The 15925-nt window shown below is 36.9% G+C and overlaps 6 protein-coding genes across 6 annotated transcripts; 2 read left to right on the forward strand and 4 right to left on the reverse strand.

The window, feature by feature from the left end:
- The first annotated feature begins 73 nt into the window (after positions 1-73).
- Positions 74-1906, forward strand: LOC125592809. The gene has a single exon (XM_048768230.1). It carries the CDS (start codon positions 74-76, stop codon positions 1904-1906), a length of 1833 nt encoding a protein of 610 aa, XP_048624187.1.
- Positions 1907-2895: 989 nt separating this feature from the next.
- Positions 2896-6625, reverse strand: LOC125592864 (uncharacterized protein At3g43530-like). The gene is made up of 7 exons (XM_048768399.1): positions 5719-6625; positions 5565-5645; positions 4239-4997; positions 4004-4165; positions 3354-3911; positions 3252-3271; positions 2896-3149 (listed from the first exon to the last, which is right to left on the reverse strand). The coding sequence occupies exons 1-6, from the start codon at positions 6253-6255 to the stop codon at positions 3266-3268; spliced, it is 2103 nt and encodes a 700-aa protein (XP_048624356.1). The 5' UTR covers positions 6256-6625; the 3' UTR covers positions 2896-3149; positions 3252-3265.
- A 1038-nt stretch (positions 6626-7663) lies between these two features.
- On the reverse strand, positions 7664-9395 carry LOC106407390. Its single transcript, XM_013848245.3, has 6 exons — positions 9095-9395; positions 8859-9000; positions 8670-8754; positions 8540-8587; positions 8337-8437; positions 7664-7990 (listed from the first exon to the last, which is right to left on the reverse strand). The coding sequence occupies exons 1-6, from the start codon at positions 9291-9293 to the stop codon at positions 7858-7860; spliced, it is 708 nt and encodes a 235-aa protein (XP_013703699.2). The 5' UTR covers positions 9294-9395; the 3' UTR covers positions 7664-7857.
- On the reverse strand, positions 9379-10273 carry LOC106410197 (pathogenesis-related protein PRB1-3). The gene has a single exon (XM_013850680.2). The coding sequence runs from the start codon at positions 10190-10192 to the stop codon at positions 9632-9634; it is 561 nt and encodes a 186-aa protein (XP_013706134.1). The 5' UTR covers positions 10193-10273; the 3' UTR covers positions 9379-9631.
- An 81-nt stretch (positions 10274-10354) lies between these two features.
- On the forward strand, positions 10355-11917 carry LOC106409032. The gene is made up of 4 exons (XM_022712013.2): positions 10355-10822; positions 11034-11209; positions 11320-11515; positions 11628-11917. The coding sequence occupies exons 1-4, from the start codon at positions 10753-10755 to the stop codon at positions 11861-11863; spliced, it is 678 nt and encodes a 225-aa protein (XP_022567734.1). The 5' UTR covers positions 10355-10752; the 3' UTR covers positions 11864-11917.
- BNACNNG03340D lies at positions 11237-13077 on the reverse strand. Its single transcript, XM_013849717.3, has 5 exons — positions 12738-13077; positions 12564-12642; positions 12398-12485; positions 12117-12232; positions 11237-11545 (listed from the first exon to the last, which is right to left on the reverse strand). The coding sequence occupies exons 1-4, from the start codon at positions 13005-13007 to the stop codon at positions 12136-12138; spliced, it is 534 nt and encodes a 177-aa protein (XP_013705171.1). The 5' UTR covers positions 13008-13077; the 3' UTR covers positions 11237-11545; positions 12117-12135.
- Between the last annotated feature and the right edge of the window lie 2848 nt (positions 13078-15925).

Genomic DNA, 15925 nt, shown 5'->3' on the forward strand with positions numbered 1-15925 from the left:
GGAACAATTGCTAACTCCTCCAAGACAATCAGATAGGTATGAGCATGAGGATTGCAATGAAGAGGGTGATGAAATGAATGATAGGGAGGAGTTGCCGGCTGTTACACCATCTGTAGACACAATTGTCAATGCTGAGTGGGATGATGGTATTGATATGAGTTTGTATCAAGAATTTGCGACTAAGGAAGAGCTGAGGAATTTAGTGGACGCAGGAGTGCATTCGAATTGTTTTGAGGTTGATATAATCAAGACGAATCGTACTGTTTATGTATTGAAATGTCGTGGGGTTGGATGCAGATGGTATTTACGAGCTGCAAGGCTGAAAAACTCAGCCTTTTTCAGTGTCAGAACGTATAGAAAGATGCATACGTGTACTCGGGGAGAGGGAAGTGTAACCAAGAGGGGGAAAAGAGGAACACCAAGCTTGGTCGCAGGAGTGGTGCATGAAGATTATCCAGGCCAATACAAGACTCCAGATCCAAAGTCTCTCATAAAGTTGGTGAAGAACAAACTAGGTGTCACGGTTTCATATTCTACAGCTTTGAGAGGGAAACACAAAGCTGTCAGTGATTTGCGTGGTAACCCTCAGGAGAGTTTTGCTAGACTTCCATCTTACTTGTACATGTTAGAAAGAATGAATCCTGGTACCATCACAAGATTAGTAGTGGATGAGAAGAAGCAGTTTAAGTATATGTTCTTTGCGCTTAAAGCTTGCATCGAAGGGTTTCAAGCAATGAGGAAAGTGATAATAATGGATGGAACTCACCTGAAGGGTGTGTATGGAGGAGTGCTTCTCATTGCCACTGCTCAGGATCCAGATCATCATCATTATCCCCTCGCTTTTGCGGTAGTAGATGGTGAGAAAAATGCGAGCTGGGAGTGGTTTTTGACTATACTGAAAACTTTGATACCAGATGATCCTCAGCTTGTTTTTTGTACTGATAGAAACCAATGCATCATCAAGAAGGTGCACGAGGTGTACCCAATGGCGATCCATGGATATTGCATTTTTCACTTGTCTAATAATGTTGCCGGAGCATGCAGCAAAGTTAACAAGAAAGGGGTTGCCAGAAAGTTTAGAAAAATTGCTGGTATGTACACAGAGGTCGAGTTCAGAAAAAGCTACAATGATTTCAGGAGAACGTTGCCTCAAGCCGCTGAGTATCTAGATGAGAGTGTTCATGAGACCAAATGGGCAAGATGTCAATTTCCGGGAGAAAGGTACAACATAGATACAACCAACACTGTTGAATCAATCAATGGTGTTTTAAAGGAACCAAGGAAATATGCATTGTTGCCAATGCTTGATGTGATCATTGGGAAGATGGTAGAATGGTTTAACAAATATCGTGATTTATCTTTACGCGTTCCAGAGAGACAGATACTAATTCCCTACGTGCATGGGATATTGCATCACAGTTATCCGAAGGCAAAAAAGCTCACGGTGATGGAGCTAAACAGATTTGAACGTCAGTACACTGTGATTGGCAAAGATGGTCAAGGTTATTATGTTGATTTAGGCAACGGAACATGCCAGTGCAAGTGTTTTGATATTGATCGGTATCCTTGTGTGCATGCACAGGCTGCGATCATCGCGCGTGGAGAAATGTCTGAAGACTATTGTTCTAAGTATTATTATATGGAGCAGTGGACTTTGGCATATTACAAGACAATATATCCAGTGCCTCATCATTCATTATGGGAAAGTTATGAAATTCCAGATGAAATCCTATCTCAGGTTGTCTACCCTCCGCATGTGGAAAGAAAGAAAGGAAGACTACAAGAAACTAGATTTCCATCAGCTGGGGAATATCGGAGGAAGAAAAAGAAGAAGTATCCACCATTGGTGTGTGAGAATGATGGAATTGACAGCGATGAAAGTGGAAGCGATGGAATTGATGAATGAGTCTTACTTATGTGTTATGGAACTTGCTTATGTCTTGTGAGTCTTACTTATGTGTTATGGAACTTGCTTAGTCTTGTGAGTCTTACTTATGTGTTATGAAACTTATTTATGTGTTGTAGAACTTATTTATGTAATGTGTTGTTTCTGTCAGGTACAACAGGTACAATTGGTAAAACTTCATTAAACCTAACATTCATGTTTTTGTGTTGTTATACTGGTACAACTAGTAAAACTAAAAATAAGTTATACTGGAATAACTAGTTCAACTATGTCTAGTTTACTAAAATAGGTTCTACTGGAATAACTAGTACAACTATGGAGGATCTGAAATTTAAATATTATTTTAGGTTTTTTCATATTAATAAAACATTCAAATGGTCTAATTTTAAGTGTTTGGATAGGTTTCTTTGTGTTTTGTATTGTTTTTTTTTTTTTTCTGGATTTCTACCTCCATCACAAAAGTTTGCTTGATCTACCTTATACTTTTAAGGTTTGTTAACATATTTGTCCACATATTTTTTGAAAAACATACATGACAAGTATTTTCACAATAGTGATGATTTCATTGTATCCGGGCAAACACATGTTAACATAAATGAGTGGTACAACTTAGATAATGGTATTTCTCTTTGGTACAACTAATATATTCAGGTTTCACTGCCAAAGTACAACTCTGTACAAACTAGTATAACTAATAAACTAGTACAACTTTGTGCAAGCCAGTATAACTAATAAATTAGTACAACTTTGTAGAAACCAGTACAACTAAAAAACTAAAACAACTTTGTGTGCATAATGAGTTTCAAATAAGTGGATTCCCAGATAAGTCCTACACTTTTTAATTTAACACTAGGTGTACTAGTTTTTCTAGTTATACTACTTTCATATTTTTTGGCATAGTTGATGCTGTAATGTTGTTTTACTTCCCACCTGTAATTGCAACCTGTTCAACCACCAAGTTTGGATTTAGGTTTTAAAACACACACACATACAAGTTTTAGGTTTTAAAACACACACACATACAAGTTCATCCGTTTTAGGTTTTAAAACAAACACATACAAGTTCCAAAAACAACAACATAGTTCAGCCAAATCAGTTTGGCGTAAAAGGAGACCTCAACAAATGAGAACGCTTGGGCACCCTCTTTGGCATCTCAGCAGGATCCTGTGAATCTCCAACCGAAGCTGTGTTCTCTAAAGCGTCATCAACTCTAACCTCACCTTCCTTCTCCAAAGCATCATCATCTACAACCTCATCTGTCTTGTCCACAACAGCTTTTTCCGCAGCAGCCTTCTCAAATCTCTCTGCAGTGTCTGCCATAATTTGAAGTGTAGATTGCTCATCTCCATCTTCAGTATCTACATTGAACAAAAATACATCCTGACTTAGATCATCATCATTAAAAATAAAATTTGAAGTTATATGTTATCATGACTTACCTGCCATAATTTGAAGTGTAGATTGCTCATCGCCCTCCTTATCACCAAGTATCTCAGCCTCCTTATCACCATACATCTCGCCCTCCTGGAACGACCAACTTTCTCTCTGGATTTTTTCTTCTTCCAACTCCTTTACTCTTGCTTCCAGAAGACGAATTGTTTCGTCTCTCAATGCAAATCCATCATCCATTCTTTTGTTCAACTTCAACTCTAATTCTCTTAAACTCTCACGACCTGCTTCGCCCCCTGTTTGAACTCCTGCCTCACCCCCTGCCTCGCCTCCTGCCTCGCCTCCTGCCTCTCCTCCTGCCTCGCCTCCTGCCTCGCCCCCTGCCTCGCCTCCTGCCTCCTCTTGTTGCTCTCGGGTTCTCACATCCATCTCATATAGATCCGGCCAGAAGATTTTTTTCCCTGGTTCCATTAGGATCTTGTTCCAACTGTCAACAGCTATGTCTAGCGTATCCGAATCATCTATCAGCTCCAAGTCTTCAAAAGTCCCTTCATCCATTATTTCATACAAAAGGTCTACTTCATTTCCTTTTGGTTCCAAAACACTGATAATCTCCTGAAATGACCAACAACAAATTACACATTTAATTAACTATGAACTTGAAGAAAATGACATAAACAACACTTAAAAAAATTATAAGCTTTTACCTTTGTGTTTCCTAGCGTCCGATAAATCATGTCAAGTGGAAATCCTGTTGTTCCGGTCCTCTTGAACTTCCATTTGCACATTCTTGGACAACCATCAAAACAGTTTGGAACAGGCTCTCTGAATCTTTCCCTAAGGACAGGGATACATTCAAATGCTAATATCTGCACATCATTTCACACAATCACTTTAGTTATATTATAACAAATATGCTTATGAAAAATGTTATTCATATACCTCCAAAGGGTTGATAAACCCAGGAAATACCCACTGTGCATGCTCTGGGATCCCATCACGAAAATGATCCCTTACATGAAAAATCTCCTTCATGCAATCATCAAAGGTGTAACGGCCCCATGGAAATTCGGTGCAAAACTCCAAATCTTCTACTGCTTGGAGAAGGAAATACTCAATGAAGTATCCTGCTTTGGACCTTCCTCTTAAAACTGTAGCCAGAAAGTAAAGAACCGCCATCCTCAGACGATCGCCACTACCATCAAATTTCATCTTCTGAAGTTTCTCCTTAACATCCGCTTCTGTCACTTGCAGACCCTTTTCCTTCCCATCCTTTGTCTTCTTCACTTTAAAATACTTTCTCGCAAACTTCAGTCTCCCTATGCTCTGATAGTTTTCTGGATATGAGTGGCAGTATAAACCAGAGAGGAGGCTATGTTCCCTGATAGAGTATCTAATTGGAACACCGTTTACCCCAAACCAAGCTTGTCGACCCTTCTCTGTATGCATAGTACGAAGTAGCAACATCCACAATCCCATCACTTTTCTTGTTGAGGTACAATCCATGTGGAATATATGCTTGAACTGAGGATGTTCCTGAAACCAACTCTTCTCTGAGGCATCCAACTTACCAATCGTCTTGTTCAGAAAATCGTGTTGATGGCACCTTGAGGAGAGCTTGCAACCCTTTCCATAGTTGCTCGGATTGAAGAAAAAACCAGCAGGTCTGTCAGCTTCTACGGTCATATCATCACTCTCAACCTGAAAAATACAAACAAAATACAAAGAATAAATAACTGAGTTATACAACACATAAACACTTAGTTGTACCAGTTACACTAATTAAATTAAAAATAATATTACTAGTTCTACCAGCAAGCCTAGTTATACAACAACAACACCATCTCATTAAACAGTTATACAAAATACTTCTCTAGTTATACTAGTCAGACTACGTATAAGAAGCGTAGTTGTACCAGTTATATTACTTATAAAAAAAAATTTACTAGTTATCCTGAATTTGTTTACAACATATTATTACCAGTTGCACCATTTTCACTCTTTTAGTTGTACTAGTAATTTAATACTCGGTTGTATTAGTTAGACTAATTATACTTTTCATAGTTATACCAGTTATATTAGTTATAAGAAGTGTGGTTGTACTAGTTATACTAGTTCCATTGATTCTGTTTTACAACATTTTATTACCAGTTGAACTAGTTTCATTCTTTTAGTTGTACTAGTTACACTTCTTATATAATCACTACTTATTTTTTTTTTCGACCCTATGATAAATATTTCTAGAACCATTTAAGTTGACTTGTTTACCGTTCTTGGAGCGTCGTTGTCAATGGCAGCAGATCCAATAGCAGCCTCATGTGAATTTGAATCTATGTTGTTAGATCCAATCTGCTCACGGTTCCTATTTGTTAGTCCAATTTTATCATAAAAATTCCAAAACCATTTTAATTGATTTGTTTACCGTTTGCCCGTCATTGTTAATGGCAGCCTCGGGTGAGCCTGATTCTCTGTTGGTAGAAGTTATTGGAGCTTGCAGTGGATTCTCCGCCTCATTGGGTGTTTGAGTAGGTGATTTTTGTGGCTCAATCGGAACTGATGGGCTTGGCGTACCCTCTCTATCATCCTGCGAAGGTAACTCCGTTGATAGTGGCGGATAATGATCAGGATCGGCTTGATGTTCTGGTGAAGATGCGGTCTGAGGCCGCTTGGTTGGATTGGACGAGGACTCATCGTCTACACCACTGTCTCGCTTCCTCTTCTTCTCTGCGGTTTCAATCTTCTTTTTCTCTGCATCTCTTTTTTTTTTAACGGCTTCTCTCCTCCTTTTCACCGCTGCTTGTTTTTTCTTTATCACAGAGTCTTTCTTCTTCTTTTCCGCCTCAGCTTTCTTCTTCTCCACCGCAGCTTTCTTCTTCTCCACCACTGACTCATTCTTCTTCTTCTTCTCCGGCGCACCTTCTTTGTTCGTTTGTTCGGTGAAACGAGTCTTTGGAGCCATAGTGTTTCAAAGAGTAACACGAAATAGAGAAACAAATGAGATAGAGGGAGATCGTGATGATTGTGGTAGAGTTTGATTAGTGAGATGAGATAGAGGGAAGGGGGAGAGATCGTGAATTTTTTTCTGTTGGTTATGTCGGGGAAGAGGAATTAGGGATTTAGTTTGATTTAGGGGGAAGGATCCGGGAAGGGCACGCGGGTCGGGTTAGTGGGTGGGGTAGGTTGGTTGGATATGTAAATAAGTTAAAGTTTTAGGTTTTATAGTATTTTCAGCTTAATTTCGATTTATTATTAATTCATTAAAAAAATAAAAACAGAAGTGTCCTTTTCCAGATTTTTGTGTGCCCATTTGGTCGATCTCAGCATTTGATTCAGATTTGTGCAACTAATTACGTTTACTATGAATGATCCATTAAAAAGGTTGGTCATGTTGAACTAGTGGAGCAGAAAAATTGTGTGAAATAGATTAAGAATTTGGATAGGCTTTGTATAAATCTACTTGTCCTTGTGGAGTTTGTCTACTTTCATAACACACATCATATTATTTACCAGACTCGTGTTGCCGTTTAGGACAAATAGATCATCCTGTTGGGGCTTATGATAAAACAATAACAACAAGAGGAAGGTTGTCGGAAGTCAAAACTATCTAAGATTTCAGGAACAAGAGGTTTGGCTGAATCCACGGCGTCTTCCACTTTTTAATTGTTGTATTCAAGGAACAGTGTTGAAAGATTAATAATTCACATGACCACACCAATTCACAACTCTAGTCTCTATGCATTTGTCCCGGTGTGTTGTCCATACTTTCACAAACTCTCATGTCTCTCTAATCCCAAAGAAATTTCGGTGGAGATCAAATTATCAAAGACTTTACATTTTTACCAATCTCTAATACGAATCTAAGTTCAACAGTTTGATCTCATAACTCAATGATGATCCTACTAGAGGGGTTTGGCCGTTGAGTTTACTATATTATGCTTAAAGATTTAACCAACTATCGAAATATTATTACTCATCATAAGCATATCAGAAGACTTGCAAGTTTATAAGTATCAAAAATGCAATAAAGCTATCAGATCTTCCACGCAACCGGTGTAACTCTTGAAGGAAGTTCGATAACAGTGAAAAGATATGATAGCAAGATGCTTAAACTACAAGCAAAGATGACCCACTAGAGAAAAGCAAGTGAACAATAAAATACTCATAATATTACTCTAGTCTGGTCGATTTCTATGGCCCTGGTGAAAAGTGTGCCCCACGAAGCCCTTATAGTACAAAGTCATTCACTTTCTAAAAGCAAGATGGATCGCTTCATCACATGGGCATCCTAAGTTAGTCAAATACAAGGAAGAAAAAAACATCACATGCCGTAGCTGCAATCTGCTTATTACCAGACTTTCTTCTTCTACTTAGACACCAAGAAGTTTTTTATTTGTGAACTTCAAACCGAACCAGAAAAAAATGGACAACTGTAATTTCAGAATCATGGAGTTTGCAGATAAAATCTCAGAGAATCAAATTGACCTAGACCATCCAAACAGGAAAGACACAGGATTTCTTTCCATTGATATACACCATGAGAATGAAAAGGGAACTAAGAAAATTACTGCAGAACTTGCAACGTGATTCGTTGGTTGAGAAGGAAGTTCCTATTCTTTGTAATGTATGCATTCATCGCCTGGGTCTGTGATGTGAAACGCACCAGTGCCACCCTCTTAGGACTCCCCAGTCCTTGACTGCATGGTCAAAGAACGCATTCAAAATAGTTTCATGTCATTATTTCAGAAATTCAGAAACGTAAGAGCAACACATTAATCGAGCACAAAGAGCTCTAAACATGATGAATCAAACAAGATGACAAAAAACAAAGTAACCACGGTCAGTAAATAGGTGCTATCACTCCTGTCTCTATTCCCAGAGAAATGGTGTGTTTATTCTATAAGCATCTGATTAACCCAAGTGTAGATAAGAAAAGCATTGTAATTGATTAATCATACATGAGAAAGAGAGATTGTGGGTTTGATCAAAAGCAAAGGCAAACATATAAGATAAGAATAAGTAAAAAAAAAAAAATTTACTCACATGGTGAGGAACTGGATGGATCCAGGATGATAAAGACATCCGGATAAGAACCTATCTATGTCTTCTATTATAGCATTTGGCGGAAGCCCATGTAGCGCAACCTAAACATCATAAAACCATATCATCAATTTGGCTCTGATCAATTGCCTCTGCATACAGGATCTCAATAATACATTTAAGGAAAAACAGAAAACATAGCTTACCACTTTGCCTTCATAAGGAACAATGGGATCCCACTGAGACTGAGTAGCCTAATCAATGGCAAGGAATCAGGTTAAGTCAGATGCATATATAAGAGAGACTCTATTAGTTTGCCAAAAAAGGATTAATTACCCTTTCTAATCTGTATAGCCTTCCCTTCTTGGCAATTGCCCGCATTGCACTATCATACGAGGAACGGGAAGGGAACTGCACATAACTGAAACACACCAAACATTTGTTTGCAAACGAATTTTACTAATTCCAAGAATATAACTTTTGTAACAACAAAGGAGAAAGCATTAATATAAAGCTAGAACTCACACTCCAGCAGGATTCAAGTTTCCACCGCGCATATAGCTGAATTTGAGATCATGTGATGTCACATTGCATCCTTCAAGTATGTTCATGACATCACTCCTCAGCGTATGTTTTGAGAAGCCTGAAAATTTCCCATACAACTTCCCTGAAACAACAAAAACACAATCAACGACTAAAAGAAACACATCCTTCCTTAAAATGAGCTAAAGACCCCAATGTGCGAGTAAGCTCATAACAACCTTCTGACGCAGGCTTCTTCACTTCTTCAGCCGGAGAACCTCCCGGAGGCGGTGGTGACGGAGAGGAAGGAGGCTGCTCTCCGACGGTGGATAGACATTTCCGCGATTCCTGAAGAAATGGGAGAGAGTTACGACTTATCACCGGATCCGACGCCCGGAGGCTGAAACTCGATCTGATCGCGTTGCGGATGATACTCATCTCTCGCCGGTAAATGTTTAGGGTTTTTCTCTACTGAGCCTCCTCAGAGTAACGAACAACGACGAAGATGCGAAACTGAGCTTACATTCACTTGATTAAACGACAGCGTTTCATGCACTTGAACAGAAAAGCCTTATAATAATTATTACCAGACCATTATTCAAGACCGAGCCCAATAACAAGCCCATTATATGTATAAATACACGTTCCACGTTATTCGGACAATACATTAGTTGAAGTAGAGCATTAGCTAAAAACATCGAGGAAGAAAAATGGTTTCATTTGAATTTGAGAGAACAATTAGAGAAAAACAACATTGAAGTTGTATGATTATAATATCATTTAGGCGAATCAAAGGGACTTTCGCCATCGTAATTTCCACCAGGTGAATACTCGCAAACGACTAGGAATCCAAGCTCGTTGTCACACTTGACACGTGCGCATCCAACGGCAGTGGTTGTGCGCCATATGATCTGCGTATAATGGCCGCACATCTTACCAGCTCCGCACGAGTTAGTCGTCCGATCGTAGTGCAAGCTTTCATCCACCCACGTCGCAACCACTCTCTTCGGCGTCCAGTTCACACTCCTTTGGTACCAGAATATATTCTCCCCGTGGGGCCCACCTGAATGGGTCATTTTACAATCCGATTTGCGCTGTTTGGCCCAATCGTTTGCGAAACGGGCCAGGCCTTGATCCCATCTGAGATGCGACGCGCCTGAAGCTACCCGCGCTGTGTTGTGCGCGTTTAAAAACTCCATCGTTTGCAGCTTATTCCTCCTTTCTCTCATCACCTCGCGTGTAGAGGGAGCTCCGGCGGCGGAGGGAACATCGCCGGAGAAGAGAAGGACGAGAGATGAGATGAAGAGAAAAATTTGACGAAACAACGAAGACGACATTCTCTCTTAGTCGTCTTCGTGTCTCTCATTCCTCGATCTCTCTGTTCTGTCTCACGTTTTTCCTTTTTTACTTTGGAGAGATTCATTATTCGGTTAGTAGTTTGCCATTTTTATGACAAGCTTTGACAGAGTGTCTCATCTGTTCGTTTTCGGTTTTTAATTTTCGTAATTTGTTGAAAAGAAAACGGCCATACAGAACATATGTAAACTGATTTTGTTCGATTTATTACTGAAAGAAAGTTTCAAAAATTTAACTAAATAACTTCGAAAAAATGTTATAACTCTTAACGAACCTAAGAATAATAATAAGGTCTTTATGAGTTGTTTTGACTGAATTATTCATTTTGTCACTGTCGATATTCTATTCGAACGTTACAAATTGTTGTGTATTGAATATGCAATTGAAGATGGAGAAAGAAGATGTATGCGTGACACGCACGTGTCGTTGTGGATCTCTCTCCCTCCTTTTCCTCTGAAGCTTTCTTCTTCATCCTCTGTTTCCTTGGTAAAAAAATAAAAGAGAGCTTTGAACGAAAACAAATCAACAAAAGCAAATAAAAATGACTATTACGAATATGTTGATCTGGAGAAATCTTCTTTTCTGGTTCCTCTCAAATACGTTGATTCCAGGTAACGTACACAACAATTTTCCCAGGGAACAAAACAGCTTGTTGCCTTTACCAAATTTGTACCCATGTCTTCATGTTCTGTTTTCCATAGAACGATTTGTGTGGGAGAGAGTTTTGCACGAGGATATCAAAGATTTGGAGTATGTCTCCTTTGTGCATTAGCCACCAACATATATTATTATAGAAATGGGTTTCTATCTTCGAAATTGCAGGATCTGTTAGAGCACAATCTATCACACTGAACTCCATTGAGATATTCACGAAGCATGACTGGTTCAAACTCAAACACACGGTCTACTTTCAATGCAAAGGAGAGAACAAGACTGTTCTTCCCGACGTTACCAAATCCGAAATCTTGTACACTTTTCGCGGTCAAGAATCATGGCAGGCTCGTCCCATTTCGCTTTTACATATGTTTATGTTACTAACATCTATCAACAAGAGTCAAAGATTGTAACAATTTAGATGTTTCTTCTCTATATGTTGCTTATTACACAGCCTATGACTGAGATCAGTGGCGAAAAATGTAAGCGATGTGGAATCTATGAGCAAGGCAGTCTGATATCAGACAAAGAGTTTGATGAATGGGAGCTTTGTCCTTCTGATTTCTCAGCTAGCCAAATCTATATGCATTTTAAGGAAAAAGAGATCAATGCTACTTTTGTCTGCCACGGTTGTGCCAAGCTTGACTCCGGTGAGTAATAACCTTTGATTTATCTCTTTCCTGTCAAAATAAACGAAAATGATGATGAACAGAAGTAACAGATATGAATTGTAATGCAATAATCTGTGTGTTCTGTGTGTAGTATCTGCTGGAGCAACGACGGGTTCAAGTTCAAAAGAGGAAGGAGATAATGGATCAAAAGTTGCAATAGCGATTGTGGCAGGGGTCTTGTGTGCAACTCTTGTTGTGGTTGGAGGGGTATTCATGTTTAGGCACTCAAAGAGGATGAAGCTGCAGCGAGATCAAGCCAGGTTTATGAAGCTGTTTGAGGAAAATGATGAACCTGAAGATGAACTTGGACTTGAACCTGTGCTATGACATGGCCTTGAGCCGTTTTTTTTTTTTGACAGAGATTTTTGTGTTTCATGAATTTTGCAGATTATATTACGGAAGAGGAATGACAGTAATTTTTGGTATATGGTTTTCTTCCCCAATATTTAGAAGTACGTCAAATAATCCAGAAACTTTCTAATACTATAAGGCTATTATTGTACTCATTGCTTTCCACAATTGCACAGAGGGAACATTAATGTATGTATACTACCAGGAAAATAAGTGAATTGGAACCTACTTTGGAGTTAATCACGCTGTTAACTCGAGTTTGGACTACTTCTGATTGCACGGTTGAAATTTTCTAGTTCTTTGGAATCTGAGCCATGTATCGTCTTAATGGTATCAATGCAGCAGCTGAAACGTTAAAAGACAATAATCAGTTTCTTCTCACATTTATCTTAGCAAGTTTGTACAGCTGAACCTAAAAGATTCTAATAAATAAGATTCAAATATACTAATAATATATTCTTGCAAGGGATAACGATAAAGACCAACCAAAGAGGAAGATTGAGATGATACCTGCAAGCTTCCTTGTTGAATTTCTTCTCTTCGATCCCGTAGAGAGTCTTGAAAACCTCTGGCTCAACCCGGCAGAAATATGGACGATCTGAACTCACGAAACGTTCATCATTGTCTCAGTCTTCAGATCAGATATAATCAGAGAGAATTTGCTAACAAAATTTACCAGCATAAATGGAGCATTTGCGTGTAGCTTTGTCGTAGTTTATGCACCATCCATCATCACCAATCATGCTTCGATACAGCTATAATATATTAAAAGCAATAACATCTCAACTTTCAAAAGCAGTTAACAGAGGAATTTCGTCGAACAAGTGGTGGGTGACAATACAAAACAGACCTCAACATCATCAGGGTCGTCAAAGATTTCGTCAGGCGTGGCGAAAGCGAAGTCCTTCGCAAGCTTACAGCAAGCTCCGCAGCCTTCTATGCATTGCCACGTCAGCTCCTTCGATGTTCTGCCAGAGAAACCGCTCGTCGACGTCGTTGGTGCCCGCTTCTTCTCCGGTTTGGTTTTCTTTGCCTTAAGTTGCGTGACTTGGGACCGTCTCGTTGCAGAGATAATCGTAAAGGCCATTGGTGCCGTCGATAACGCAAGCGAAGGAAACATTTTTTTTGGCGCAAAATTAACCCGAAAGTTTCTTTCCTCAAGATAAGCTTTTACCTCTGCGGAAAAAAAAAAACAAAAAAAACTGTTCTTATAAAGTCCCATTAATTTTTTATCAATTAATTTAGTAAAAGTTCGTAATACATTGGTGGACTAACCAACTATAAAATCGCTATTTTATAGAGAAACTGAGACAACAAAAGTTCCAGACTTCTTTGACATTCATTATATGTTAGTGCATGATGCCTATGCATAAAAATAAAAACAGTATTGTCATCTTTTTGAATTTTTCTTAAAATCTATATGGTAACCCCTACAAATATATTGAGTTTTTCTGTAAATGATCTATACATTGAAGCCTATGATATTTAGTGTTGTTTTAAAATTTCTAAACACATTCTACATTTGTATTAATGTATATTAAACTCTATTTCAAGGTACATGGACATCTTTTTATTTTTTTAGAAATTAATTAGGTATAACTTCATAAAACTCCCTAAATTGGTGGATAAATCACTATAAAATCGTTATTTTCTACAGAAACAGAGACAACAAAGGTTCCAAACCTCTTTGACATTCATCATATGTTAGTACATGATGCAACCATGCATTAAAACAATATTGTCATATTTTTGAATTTTTCTCAAAATCTATGTGTTAGCCCCTACAAAAATATTAAGTTTTTTTGGTAAATGTTCTATATACTGAAGCCTATAATCTTTAGTGTCGTTTTAAAATTTCTAAACACATTCTACATTTGTATTAATGTATATTAAACTCACGGACATCGTTTTAATTTTTTATCAATTAATTTAGTAAACTTTCATAATACTCCCTAAATTGGTAGATTAATCACTATAAAATCGATATTTTCTAAAGAAACGAAGAAAACAAAGGTTACAAACCTCTTTGACCTTCATCATATGTTAGTGTATGATGGAACCATGCATTAAAACAGTATTGTCATATTTTTGATTTTTTCTCAAAATCTATGAGTTAACCCCTACGAAAATATTGAGTTTTTCGGTAAATGATCTATACATTGAAGCCTATGACTTTTAGTGTTGTTTTAAAATTTCTAAACACATTCTACATTTTTATTACTGTATATTAAACTCTATTTCATGGCACATGGGCATCATTTTATTTTTTTAGAAATTAATTTAGTATAACTTCATAAAACTCCCTAAATTGATGGATAAACCACTATAAAATCGCTATTTTCTAAAGAAACGGAGACAACAAAGGTTCCAAACTTCTTTGACCTTCATCATATGTTAGTGCATATTGAAACCATACATTAAAACATCATTGTTATATTTTTGAATTTTTCTCAAAATTTATGTGTAACCCCTACGAAAATATTGAGTTTTTTGGTAAATATTCTATACACTAAGCCTATGATCTTTAGTGCTGTTTTAAAAAATTTAAACACATTCTTCATTTTTAATAATGTATATTAAACTCTTATTCATGGTACATGGACATCATTTTCATTTTTTATCAATTAATTTAGTAAATGTTCATAAAAATCCCTAAATTGGTGAATGAACCACTATAAAATCACTATTTTCTAAAGAAACGGAGACAACAAAGGTTTCAAACCTCTTTGACATTCATCATATGTTAGTGCATGATGCAACCATGCATTAAAATAGCATTATCATATTTTTGATTTTTTTCTCTAAATTTATGTGTTAACCCTTACAAAAATATTGAGTTTTTTGGTAAATGTTCTTGAAGCCTTTGAACTTTAGTGTTGTTTTAAAATTTCTAAACACATTCTATATTTGTATTAATTCATATTAAACTCTCTTTCATAGTACATGGGCATCTTTTTAATTTTTCATCAATTAATTTAGTAAGAGTTCATAATACTCTCTACATTGGTGGACTAACCACTACAAAATTGCAATAATCTAAAGAAACAGAGATAACAAAGGTTCCAAACCTCTTTGACTTTCATCATATATTATTGTATGAAGCAACTATGCATTAAAATAGTATTGTCATATTTTTGAATTTTTCTCAAAATCTATGTGTTAACTAACCCCTACGAAAACATTGAATTTTTTGGTAAATGTTCTATATACTGAAGCCTATGATCTTTGGTGTTGTTTTAAAATTTCTAAATACATTTTACATTTTTATTAATGTATATTAAACTCTCTTTCATGGTACATGGGAATCGTTTTAATTTTTTATCAATTAATTTAGTATAACATCATAAAACTCCCTAAATCGGTGGATGAACCACTATAAAATCGATATTCTCTAGAGAAACGGAGACGACAAAGCTTCCAAACTTTTTTAACCTTCAACATATGTTAGTGCATGTGCAACCATGCATCAAAACAGTATTGTCATATTTATGAATTTTTCTCAGAATCTATGTGTTAACCCCTACGAAAATATTGAGTTTTTTGGTAAATGCTCTATATACTGAATCCTATGATCTTCAGTCTTGTTTTAAAATTTCTAAACTCATTCTACATTTGTATTAATGTTTATTAAACTCTCTTTCGTGGTACATGGGCATCATTTTATTTTTTTAGAAATTAATTTAGTATAGCTTCATAAAACTCCAAAAATTGGTGGATGAACCACTATAAAATCGCTATTTTCTAAAGAAACGGAGACAACAAAGATTCCAAACCTCTTTGACCTTCATCATATGTTAGTGCATGATGCAACCATGCATTAAAACAATATTGTCATATTTTTGAATTTTTCTCAAAATCTATGTGTTAACCCTACGAAAATATTGAGTTTTTTGGTAAATGTTCTATATACTAAAGCCTATGATCTTTAGTGCTGTTTTTAAATTTCTAAACACATTCTACATTTGTATTAATGTTTATTAAACTCTCTTTCATGGTACACGAGCGTCATTTTAATTTTTAAAAAATTAATTTAGAATA

This window comes from Brassica napus, chromosome C9, assembly GCF_020379485.1.
Source record: "Brassica napus cultivar Da-Ae chromosome C9, Da-Ae, whole genome shotgun sequence".
Taxonomy (NCBI): Eukaryota; Viridiplantae; Streptophyta; class Magnoliopsida; order Brassicales; family Brassicaceae; genus Brassica; species Brassica napus.